Source organism: Chelmon rostratus, chromosome 18, assembly GCF_017976325.1.
Source record: "Chelmon rostratus isolate fCheRos1 chromosome 18, fCheRos1.pri, whole genome shotgun sequence".
Lineage (NCBI taxonomy): Eukaryota > Metazoa > Chordata > Actinopteri > Chaetodontiformes > Chaetodontidae > Chelmon > Chelmon rostratus.
This window is the reverse complement of record NC_055675.1, coordinates 22,969,861-22,982,993: the sequence shown is the minus strand read 5'-3', so window position 1 is coordinate 22,982,993 and position 13,133 is coordinate 22,969,861. Positions and strand designations below refer to the sequence as shown.

Sequence of the window (13,133 nt, the reverse complement as noted above, 5' to 3'; positions counted from 1 at the left end):
TCGCTCTCTCTCTCTCGCACACACACACTCACACAGACTTAAATACTTTAAGATGTAGTGTGTTTGCATGTTTTTTGTGTGATCAGTTTTACTTGCAGAGCTTTAAGAATATTAACATTATTGAAATTATCTTCATGAAATCCTTTGTTTCAGAAGCAAAGTTAGCTCGTAGCTGAACAACAGTCAGGAATGTGTTAGCTTTGTTACGGTATCTTTGGATTATTAATTACTTAAAATACGAGCAAGAAACAACAAACGCAGTACAGGTGAACTGCTGCCCTGCTGCTGGAAGTGGTTTGGGCTGGGTGCATCTTCTTCTCCTCCTTTACCAAACTGCAGTGTGTTTTTAGAGTAATCTGCTGTGGACACCTCTCTGTTACCTGATTGGTAGGAATGTTAGCATTGCGTGGACAGAAGTCCAACTGTTTATGGAGGTGGACAACAGTTTGTGCAAGGACCCACACCGTGCTTGTTAATGTTGGAGCCGTTTCCATTGATTTCTTTTGTGCACTGATTAGTTCTAGCAGTAAACACGGCAGTCAGTCATTGGCTGTGACAGCTTCATCTCTGTGTTGATTGGACAGCAGTCTTTGGTTCACTGCCATTTCACTTCTGTATTTATATTAGCCTCAGGCTGGTGGTTATTGAAAAAGAGAGGGAACATATTTACGATTTGGACCACTTGATGCTAATATTATACCTATTTTTATTATTATTATTTTTTATTTGTTTGGGATGCCTGCACTATAAAGGTGAAAGGTGTCACTTTAACTTGTTGACACGTCTCATCTTTGATGAACCAGCTTTCTTGTTCTGGTCCTTCCTGCAGAATAAAAACTGACAAAAAAAGTCTAAAAATGTCCAAAGCTTTATGTAGACCAGCTTTTACTAACAGAAAGTTGGTAGTGGCTGAAGGCATAAAGCTGCTTTACAGTAAAAAGCCTTTCATAAATGGGCTATAGAAAGCTTTATCAGAAGCTTAAAGGATAAGTTCACATTTTTCAAGTCTGTCTTAGATCAATCCGGACATGCCCATGTGGACACTGAGACGCTGAAAGGGTTATTGTTTGCTGCTGGACTGTGAATTTTACCCCCCTCACTTTCAGTGAAATGGCTTCAGGAAGGGATTTCTGAGTGGCCAGTGTGGACAACGGGAACACGCACAGCGACCAGTAACCCTTTCAGAGCTGATCAGGACTCTGTGATGAGCTTTGATGCTTTAATGGCAACAACTGCATTACTTCAATACTGTTGAATATCAAAAGATGCCTTGACCTTCATTTCAATACCCAAGGAGTAAATCTCATCAGAATCAGTGAGCCAATAAGCATGCAGCATTCTTGTACCAGGATCTGACGATGCTGGTGATTGGCTGTCTAACGTTACAGATCGTAGAGGCACGCAGAAAAAACTCAGACAGAGCTCAGTGTTTTTGCTTTCCTGCACACGTAGCTAAGTAAACTTGGTGCAGCTAACCTGGGATGGATAGCCCGTAGAGTGTTTCTGACGGCAGATGTGTTGCTACAGACCGACAGGTAAAAGGAGAGAAACGTCCTGGACGCTGACACGGTGGATGGTTGTCAGACTCAGGCTAGCTGCTCTTTAGCGCAAAGAAAGTAAGAGGTCTCACTCTGCCTCTATTCCTACCTCTCCCCACACCACAAACGTCTGGTCGGATTTGGCAGAGTAGATGCTAGAGTGGCGTATTGCTGCCCTCTACTGGTTGTTATTAATGTTCCCGTTGACAGTTGTTTTTATTTTTGATTTAGTGCAGTGCTGTGCAGATATACTATGGGTTTCTTCATTTTAGTCCAGTTATCCAGGTTAAGTGAAGTGAGCAGAGTAAAAATAGCTGCTCCCAGGCCTCTGAACAGCTTCCTCCTTTGAAGTAATTAGTGTGTCCTGTAATTGTCTTTTTTAAAATCGGCATTGAAAAAGTGTAGTTCAGGAATCTGTATTGCAGTCGGGGTAACGGTATTGAAAGTTTCTGAATGTTACTCAGCCCTCCGCCCCCCCTCAGAACCTGGTGAAAGATCATCACAGAGCGTAGAAACAGGAAGTCAGGAGTCTTTGAATGCTTGTCTGCTGCGGCCGCAGTTTGAAGTGTGGTTGTCATGGTTGCAGCTGGGATGTAACTGCAGCGTAGCTGAAGCTGCTACCGGTGCGGTCGTGTTGCAGTGTTTGAGCGCAGCTGTAGCGTCGTCATCACAGTTGTGTTGAAGTTATTGTGCGGTTGTCGTTTTGTTATTTGTTTGGTTCTGGGTGTTCCTGCCGTCCGGCCACACACACACAATGACGCACACGCAGCTAAGACGCTAACACACACACACACACAAAAATACACACTACGGTGCAGACGGACTTTTGTAGAAGTCTGACACAAGTTGTTTATTTTGGAGAATCCTCTGTCAGACTGTTTTTTCATGATGTGGGAAACCTCGGCAGCTCTCTCTCTCTTTGTTTCAGTCTTTCTCCCCACCCAGTCACCCAGCCCAGCTCTCTGTGTGTGTGTGTGTGTGTGTGTGTGTGTGTGTGTGTGTGTGTGTGTGTGTGTGTGTGTGTGTGTGTGTGTGTGTATAGCCATGATGTGGTTTTCATTCTTGACTGGATTCCAGCGACCACAGGTTCCTCTGTGGTCTTCCCCTTTCCCCTTTACCCCTCCTTCATTCCTTCCCTCCCTTTTCTCATCCCTCCCTCTTTTTGCTCCGCGGTCTGGTTTTTTTCTCCGTAACGTTTCAGAGGCAGACAGAAGGAACACGCTGCAGGACATTCGCTGACTTTCCCCGAGGCTGTTGAAGACGCGTCAAAGAGGTTTCATCCTCACTCACAGTTTGTCCTTCCTGTCCATCTCTCTTTTCAGCCAATGAGGAAAGAGCCGGAGGTTGTCACGGTAACCCTGAAGAAGCACAACGGCATGGGCCTCAGCATCGTGGCTGCCAAGGTAGGAAATACCACCTTGAAGTGTGTGTGTGTGTGTGTGTGTGTGTGAAGGGCTAAATCTATGGCAGCTCTCAGCTTTGTCTGAGCTTTTCAAGAAAGTTTTTTCAGTAAGAAAAACTTCTCTTTCAAGGCAGAAATCATGTATTTTTTAAACATTTTCTAAAGCGGACTGTGAAGGACTGGCATGAGTTTGACAGGAAATCCAAAAATAACTTTGATGTTTTTTTATCTTGGCTGTGGAGACGGTGTGTGTGTGTGTGTGTGTGTGTGTGTGTGTGTGTGTGTGTGTGTGTGTGTGTGTGTGTGTGTGTGTGTGAGCGTGTGTGTGTGAGCGTGTGAGGCTGAGCGGCACAGTGCTGACAGAAAAGGCTGCTGTTTTAAATAGACTGCTTTCATTGTTGAGTCTGACGGCAGCACAGAGACTAAACAGTGACACTGCAGAGAGCGCTCTGGGTGACTCCCGGACAAAAGCGTGGGTGTTTTAGGGGAGTGGGTGTGGGTGGTGGGCTGGTCTGGGTGGGACATAGATCACTCTGTCTGGGTTGTTTAACTGCTCACACACCTCTGATGTATTGACAAAACCTGGAGCAATGATGCATCTCACCACCGTGTTCTGATATTAGATAGATATATCAGAAGTGCACAAATTGACCAGCAACGACATCAGCACAAATGAATGCTAGGTGCAACCTTTGCAAACATATCCAACTGTTCTTGCTGTAAATGTACTTTTTATGTCCATTGGATTGGATTAACTGAACAGCTGAAAGGAATAGAGCTGGGTAGGAGAGAAAAAAATCATTATTAGTGTCTAAAAAGATGACAGCTGTGCACAGTGGTGGCATCTGCTGGGTGAAACCAGTATTGCTGCTCACAGACTGTAGAAGGCAAACTAATTAACTCTAATGTTTAATACTAACCTTTCTGATGTGTTTGTCAATAATAAGAACAGTGAGTTTACATGAAGAGGACCGCTCATGCCCAAAGCTGTTATAGATAAATTAACAGAATATTAAGATCCTCAAGTTTCTACAAAAATCAAGTCATGTCAAAGTGAGGGCTAACATGTAGCTCATATCCAAAACTGTTCAGCCTTTATGATTTTTTTCATTATAGATTCATCTGCCAATTATTTTCTTAATTGTTTAGTCTAGAAAATGTCAGAAATTGTGAGATGTCTCAAGGTGACCTTCTCAGATTTGTATAAACCACAAAAAAAGTCATTTCAGCTCCACTTTAAACTTGATTGTTGAGAAGGGGACATTTGTCTTGCTGCCAGTTGAATCTTGGATCACACACAGAGTTCAGCATCAGATACGTAAAGCATAAAAAAATGTATTAAACGTGTGATGAAAACATGTGGAGCAAATGCTGAAACCAGCCACTCAGACGGAATGAAGCCACGTCAGTCAAGCCAGGATGAACCCAGCTGTCATCAGAACAACAACACCGCCATCATCACCCTCTAATTTATACCAAAGGCCGGTCAGTAGCTGTTTAATGGAATCATGAAAGACAGATAAATAATTGAACTGGATCTTCTCGTTAACATTCACATTATATTTGTGGCCACGGCTGCAGACGGACCCAGAGCAGGTACATGGCATGCACCTCAGAGACTCCATGATGTCCCATATTGCCAGGATTTTATTGTGCTTTAAAAGCAAAATGCAACACAGTTGGACGTCCACTTTGACTAACAAATTTCCTGTGGGCGAAACCCTGCGCTTACAAGCCAGACGGTTACGTAATTCTATGTTAAGGCTTCTCCAACAACAAAGTTCCCACTGTAACGTGCATGATGTGCAACATGATATACACCTCTTCTCTTTAGCAGTGAATGGACAGATTTGGGATCAGCTGGTGGTCGTGCCTGTTTGTTACCAGCCACTTTAGTTGTGTCGCGTCCCGTTTCAGTGCTTTGCTTTGGTGAAGTAGATAAAGTGAAGCAGCAGATCGGGACCCGCAGTGTTTGCTCTCCTGGTGACACACGAGGACTCGTTCTCTCTTTCTTCAGCGTCGAGTGAGTTTCCTGCTGAAGGCGAGAGCTTTCCTGTGTGGCCGCGTGCACGTGAGCGCAGAGCGTGTGTGCAGAGGAAGAGCGGGAAGGAAGAAGTTACTGAGGAAACCTTCTCGCTCTGTTTACTTTACTTTGTGTGTGTGCGTGCGTGCGTGTGTGTGTGTGCGTGCGTGATGGGAAAGGCAGGTAGAGTCAAACAGCTGCTTGAATTCTGGGTAAACTGGGCTGAGCTCTGTCCTGTTATATAACTGTGCGTGTGTGTGTGTGTGCGCGTGCGTGCGTGTGTGTGTGTGTGGTATTTGCCTGGTGGAGCTGCAGCAGCGCTCCACCTCAGTCTGCCCAGCCGGCGTCCCGGCCGACACTTCACCTCTGGATCGCCGCCTGGATTCACTGTTTCTGAACAAACACGCTGCAATTAGGAACTCGTGGAGGAATTTTTCTGCACTCGGGAACTTTTAAGGAAGTAACTGCATCCTTTTCACCGCGAGTGCTGGAATTTATACAGCTTTTTAAAAATACACAATTAGTTTTTATAGGACTTGTCTAATAATTCCAGCTTTTTAAAATGACTGCCACTAAATTTCCACTACTCTTTGCGACACTCGCAGGAATTCCTGTTTCTTTCTCGTCCCACATTTCCAGCCGTAAACAGTGATTTTAAACGCAGACGTTCAGCTGAATGGATTACTCCCTGCTGGTGTAATTAGGAGGTTTGGGACTTGTCGGTGCATGTTAGCAGGTTGAAACGCTCTCCGGGATAAAAGAAGGTGTCTGCGTTTGTGTGTGTCCCAGTCCGGACATCCCAGTGTGAACTGGTCTGGACGGCGCTGAAGAGTGGCTGCAACATGTGGTTTTCTGTGGTGGGCAGGAAAGACCAGGTAATGGTGCTTCTATAACCGCCTGTGTGTGTGTGTGTGTGTGTTGCAACACCTGGAAGGTTGTGTGTGTTAAAGACAGACAAAGAAAATCTTATTAAGTTTAAGTTTCTTGATCATCCGCTCCCTTTGGTGTTGTTTTTGATTGAGCTAAATATAAAAAGCGATGTGAAATGTGTGTGTGCTCGTGCAGGTGGGATAAAGCGAGTGTTTGTTCTGTTCATTTCTCGACAGACCAGATTCCTCAGTGTGTTCCTCACATCGTGATTCTCTTTCTCTTTGTTGGTTCACACGCTGCGACTCCTAATGCGCCCTCAGGCTCTGCTCGAGCGCGCACGGTGAGGTTTCCAGCAGCTGGTTGAATGTTGAACATGGGTGAATAACAGCAGACCGATGTGGATTCATCACGTGCGCTGCAGTGCGACGGCCTCCGGGTTTGTCACTTGTGGCTGTTTGCTTTCAGGGCCGTTCTGCTAATAGTTAAACTAAGGTACACATGAGACACAGATGGTAAAAACGCACATGCATTTTGGGCTCGTGCTGAGTAAAGTCATTTTATTATACGTTACTCATCTTTTTAGTAAAAATCAGATTTCATCTGGTCATTGCTTTTCACTTCTTGTGGAATTGATCAGTATTACACTGGTTGTGAATCTGGTTTTAAACCTTGTGAATGTGAATTAAATCTAATGAGACACTGCAGAAATATGGATGCAGTCAGCAGTCCTTTATTGTTAACATCAGTATCCATATTCTGAGCTTACAGTAAGAGTTATCGGAGAGACGCTGAGTATTATATTTATGTCTGATATTGTGGTTACATGGTATTGTCCTCTGCAACTCCCAACTTTCCTCTGGACTGCAGGGGAACTCTCCTCCACCTCCTCCTCCACCTCCTGTGCTGGTGTGTTTACTCGTGTATCTGTCACAGTAAAGAACAGAACATTCCCTCCACACAACTCGGCTAAATTTGCAGAATGTTGCAATCCAGGTTTTGCAGAGACATGAAAACGTTTCATTCAAGAGGGAACTTCACACCAAACTCCATTCAAAAATCTTGTAGTTTACTTCTCCTTCTTCTGCTTTGCTCATTGGGAGTTGTCTCACATGCTCGTGCAGCAATCAGGATATATTTGGTGTACACAGTATATTCAACACACTAAGAAGTACTTCACTGAGTAAAATAATAATTCCAACCAGTCTTTTCACTGACAGCACTGTGGATGAAATTAGTGTGAAGTGATAAAAAAAATTAGCTTTTATTAAAATGAAGTTTTGCCTTGTGGATGGATTATTGAGAATTGACATAAGACTCTAATCATTTGTGAAGGTCTGGAGTAATTTTCCTGCCTTGTTTTTGGACTGCAGTAGGAAACGGCTGAAATCTGAAGGGAGTTTTGTGTTGTTTGTGCAGTTGTGGCCAAAATGGGAGTCGGAGTCTTGACCTGAAGTACCGAGACATGAATGAGTTGAGGAAAGTTTTCATGCTGTCCAAACTCAAAGCGCTGCGTTTGGTGTGTTTGTTTCCACTGTGCGTTTGAAGTATTGATTGTGTGTGTTTGTTTGTTCGCTGACCGAATGGTACGACAAGTGGAACAATAGCATGAGACGGCTGCCCCCCCGCGAGGGCTGGAACAATGGGAGGATGTGCCGCACACACACATACACTCACTTTCCTGTAAAGCTCTGTGCAGGAGGTGTTTACAAGGTGTGTGTGTGTGAGTGAGGAGAGAACATTCGTACGTCTCGGGCCTCATTATAAAACCTGTTCGAATCAGGAGCTGGCAGGTTTGTGTGGACGAACGGAGAGAGACTTGCAGGAAAAGATTCGTGCACACTGTCGTCTTCTTCTATGCTTACTAGGAGAATCATTTCCTGTCTTCACGCTGCAGCTTCCACGTTGTTAAATGGTGTTTAGTAGACTGGTGCAGTAAGAGTGATGAAACATGGTCTTTCCTCAGCTGCTCTCAGTGTTTTCCACACATGAAGTATAGCTGTGGCCCCCCAGATTGTGGATTTTTGAGGCTGATACTGATATTAATATTTGCAAGTTTCAAAAATCAGATAACAATGCCCAGAGCAGGTCCAGCAAACAGCACATGTGCAGGCGTCAGCTTGTCCGCTTGTTAATTTTAACAAGATGGCGTTGCAGGTGTTTCCTAAATGGCACAATTAAACAGGACTGCTCTGTGTGGACGCCATCCCGAACAGCTGGAACTGAAGAAGTGGCTGTCAACAGCTCGAGACTGTTAACAAACCACAGCTTGTCCAAGTGTTAGCGAATCACTCAGCTAACACTGGATTTATCTTCATCCCCTCAATCTAAACTGCTGCTGCTCTGTGAGATTCAGAGGCTTGTTGGTCTGTGATGGAAGTGGGTGCAGAAGGAGGAAACCTCCCGGAGTGTATTTTTGACCTGTGGGAAAAACTGTATTTCCCTAGATTATAGTTACCTCTTTCTATTTCCATGCAGCCTCACTGGCAGGGAGTGTAAACACGCTGCACAGGATCCCCGCAAGCATGCATGCACACATTTGCAAGCAGCACTGTGTTAAAAACGCTCTTTACAAAGCAGCAGCAGCAGTTCATGCTGGCCATTTGTGTCTTTAACACTGTTTGCAATGTAGTGATACTAATTCATCTTGAAATGACATTAACTGGTAGAGACTTAACTGACTTAAAGTACTGTTCAGTAAACAGTAATAGTTAGTGGTATAAAATTATTCCAGCAGCTGTCATGCTGACCAGAATGTAACATCTAATATCTCTGTGTTATATTCTCAGTCTGTTTAAAGGACCCGTCTTCAGTTCAGCTTTTGTTTTGTTTTGCTGAAGTCAGAAAAGGAGAAAATACCATTTTTGCACCAGGTTTTTTTAAACGTTAGTTAACCAGCTAAATATAGGCGAATGACTCCTTTCCCATTGCAAGTGGAGAGTTTCCTTTCTGTTTTTTTTCCTTGTGTGTCCTGTTTCATGTCAGGAAGACCCCCAGGAAACAGGGAACCAGTAGAAAGCAGCACGGAGGCCAGTGTTATATCTTTTACTTCAGTCTCTCTTCAGACTGACTGACGGTTGCCCTCGAATGAGGAGACGCTCGCTCACCTCGCACATGAACGACAAAATCACTGCAGCATGTTGTTCCCATTGACTGCTAGAAACAATTAATAATGTTCCTGGCTAAATACGCACCACGTCCAAAACTTCAGCGCACATCATAGCACCCACCCACCCACCCAGGGGTCACGTTTTCATCACTGCCAATCAGAGCTGGAGCCGATAAGTACCTGCAACCACATTTAATAATAATGATGATCAGCTTTGTTTGTGTAGCACCTGAAGACAAAGGCCAGATGTCAGTGTGTGTGTTAGTGGTTTTTTGTCCAGTGTGAAAGGGGTTAAAGTGAACCTTCCTCCACACGTCTTCTCAGGCTAAAGTTGGGCGCGGCTTTATATTACAGATTTGCTGAAGTCATGACATTGCATTTACCAAAGGATGATAAAATGGGTCCTGTCCTAACCGATGCAACAAAAACAAAATTAAGAAGCTGTCAATCACCCACAGTTCATGCAGAGAGAGTCGTGAGAAGATGTCTGATCTGCTAGAGTGACTGAATGTACCTGTGTGGGTGTGCAGGGCCTTTGAACACCGCCGACTGCCTCTAATGTATAAGTGCTTTATAACCTCAGAAAAGGCAGGTTGACATGTATTAGCACTGTTAGCTGTAATCTTGGTGTGCCGCCAGCCCGCATTAGCAGCGGTGTTTGTCAGCTGTATCTCAGACCGACGTGGATCTGCTGTAGATGTCTGTTTCTCAGTCCTCTGACTCTGCTGTCCAGACAGAAACAGCCGTCACTACTGTATCAGGCGGTCCAGATGTGAGCATATACTGCATGTCAATGCATTAATGTCGTTTTGGTTTTCCTGATATTTTGCTCCTTCTGCAGCCGTGGGAGGTGAAGAGAGTGAAAACACTCTATTCAGCCGTTATACTCCTCAGTTCTTTTACAAGCTTGTGCTCAGAGGGGGATTCGAGTGCTCAGCCAGCGAGGCTAACCTCAGGAAATTGATGGAATCATGTTGCTTTCCACACCAAACTTCCAGTGTGTCCCAATACAAGATTTGATCAGAGAGCGCAGAGGTCTGACGCTGTGTGTTTCCTGACATGACAGGATGACGAAGTTTGCATTTAAAAGAGTAGTTAAGTGTAACCGCCAGCCTAACAGTAAAGCTCTAACAGTAAAGCTCCTTCAGGTATTGCAGCTATTCTCACAGTCTAACTCACTGACAGAACATGTTCACACTCACAGGAAACACTGTGTCAGACATGTTTCCTCACAGCGCTTTAGTGGGAATGATTTATTAAGAAAAGGTGTGTTTTAATGGTGATGTTTGTGACAAGCGACACATCTGTTTTCACTTTGACCCAAACATCGTAGCTTCATGACTGCGACAAGCCTGCAGTGTGTGGACACGCTTCAACCTGCTCGTGTCTTTACAGTTTACCGATGCGTTCTCTTCTGCGTCTCCGTGACACAAAGATGTGAAGCACATTCTGCATTTTGCTTCTCATTGCGTTAAGTTGTGCATCTTTGCACCTTGTCACTGCTAATCAGAGTTAGCTGATGCAATCTTACATTAAGAAAACAACCTGATTGCTGCTTGGAGTCAGTTAATTTTCATTAAAGGTTAGATGTGACTCTGTGACACAGGCAGCTTTGCTGAATGCAGCTTTATAAACTCAGATAAAATCAAACCGATGCAGCAGATAAGATCACATGCACATTTGCAGAGCAGGGTAACTTCTAAACCCCCTCTGAGACCCCTTGAACTTGCTAAAAGTCCCTCCGAACATCCTCTGGGGACTCAGGGAATTCCCACTAGTGTCTGTGGAGCCTGATTTGGCGCCCCAGTCCTCATTCTGGATAAGTCCATGAGGCTGTGGCTCCATCTGAAACAGAGGCCCTTTAATGCCTTCTGTAATGTACAACAGACATAAAACAGTCAGAATGATTCACTGTTCTTCTCTCATCTTAATGTCACTCACAGGAAATTCGTGCCTGCATGAATCCAGCCTCATTATTACATATGCACGCACACAGAAACACGCAGAGAGCTGCAGCATTGTGGGTGAAATAGTTTGAAGGCCTGATGTCTCTGCTGTGCTTTTGTGCTGGAGAAAATGGGACACAGATCTGTGGATGATGGAGGGCGAGACGAATGCAGAATGTGTCTCTATTCACAGTTAATAAATGAAATTAGATGAGTTGATTTGGAAAACTCAAAGAGTCTTTTGAGTTTTCCTTGTATGGAGACACAACCGATAAAAATGCAAGTAATTTAAGAAATGATTCTCGTCTGAACTCCGGCTTCCAATAACGCGCTTTCACTCACACTCAGATCCCATTTGGCAAAACTCTGTGCCGCAAAGTGAAAGCTCAGGAATGTATTTGTTTGATTTAGATGACAAGGCCACACAAAGCTCATTGTTTTTCATAAGAAACTGATCGTCTGAACCTATTTAAACTCAGAGTTTTATGTCTCCGCATATTCAGAAGTTGTTTACTGCTGCAGGAACTCGCTGATCGCCACAACTCACACCAAATAAAGTCCTTATTAACCTTATTGAACATGTCGAGAAAACGCAATTAGCTGTTAATTATGAGCCAGAGTGATTGGAGTGATTTAAAACAGATGGTTAAAGAAAGAGACTTAAAACAAAGATTTTTACCTTCTTCTTCTCCTCCTCCTACATAAATAGAGTAAATGCATGTACAATGTATTCATTTGTATTCTGTGGTATTAAAAAGGTCGTTAAAGTCTTAAATTTAATTTGGTTTTATTCTGCCGAAACCTGCTGGTGTCTTTATCTTCTCCACCACAGCTGATGAACATGTGACCTGCAAACAGTAAGAGCTATTAACCTGAGTGTAACCCCTGCCTCTGCATTATGAGATGTGGCTTTACACACACACACACACACACACACACACACACACACACACACACACACACACACACACCGTGCCACGTTGCCAGGTCTGACGGATGGCAGCAATTAGGAGTCTTTTTAATCCACTCCACAGTTTTATGAGCGAGTTTATAGACATGCTGTGATTCTTAATGTCGAGGTTGTGCGTGTGTGCCATCTGAACCTTTCCCGTTTCAGCTTTGGTCTCCACTTTAAAGTCTGAAAGTATTTAAGAGATGTCTTCAGTGTTCTAGTTAGTTCATTAGCTCGTCATTATGAGTTTCATATTTTCACTGCAGAGTTTCTGTGAGGAAATATTCGTCTGGTTTCTGGTTCTCCTGTTGCTCACATTCAGAGGAGAAACACGTCAAGATGGCAAAGGAAAAGCATGTGATACGTCTGATAGCGTGCCAGCACTTTGCTGCACTGCAGATCACCTCCCCACTTCACAAGAAACTCACACACACACACACAGAAGCTCTGGTTTCTGTGTGTTTCTGCTCCATTTTCTGTTCTTAGTTGCTACTTGGTAAAGAAAGGATTTGGTTTAAAGTAAATATTATGACATAAAGTAAATGTGGACAGATTCCTGTGGCGAGGGTTGACTGTTAGCAGCAAATATCGCTCGAATCCAGCGAAGAAAACTAGAACATGAGCCGGGAAACGGAACATGAAAACACTCGGGAATGTGTTTAGCTGCTGCTTGTTCTCTGTGAACGTCCTGAAATGCTTCAGTTTGACATGTTGGTGAACTCGTTGCCTCAGATAAAAGGAGGCCTGGCTTTCAGGAAACTACCAGCTTTTCCAATCCAGCCTGCTCTGTTCAGTGTCAGCACTCTTTAATAGCTCTGGTGCTGCTCTCCGTCTGGTCCAGACATCAGTCAGTGCTGCTGGATGTTACTGGTGTTTGTGTCTCAACCAGTCAGAACGTCTGTCGGGATCGGACTGCATAACGGTCTTGAGGTGGTCGCCATGCCAGACTACTTGTTGAACCCCGTCCAGTCACTGTGAGTGTGCCTGAATCATGATGGAGCGTGCTGTAGACATGGTAGACTGGAGCTTTGTGAACCTCCTGGAAGCAGAAACGATTGTCTCCCACTATGTTTCACTGCATGATGCTCATTTCTGCTCCCAGTGCTCCACATCTGTTGGTTCAGGCATTGTTTGGGTTGTCTTTCTGTCTTTATGTCCACCACAGCATCTCGTATTTAAACAGATTGTTTCAGTGTCTCGCTCAAGAAAGTTTGGAAGCCTGTGTCTTTTTCATACTTCGTACAGCAGCGTTTCCCACAGGTAGACTTTACTTGGAAGGTGTTCTCAGGTATATTC

At 44.2% G+C, this 13,133-nt stretch overlaps 1 protein-coding gene across 1 annotated transcript in view; it reads left to right on the top strand.

Annotated features, from left to right (window-relative positions):
- Positions 1 to 13,133, top strand: part of LOC121622463 (afadin-like) — a 93,866-nt gene that overhangs the window by 56,953 nt on the left and 23,780 nt on the right. Inside the window, 1 exon segment of the mRNA XM_041959426.1 lies at positions 2,861 to 2,941. Coding sequence (XP_041815360.1) covers positions 2,861 to 2,941 — 81 coding nt within the window.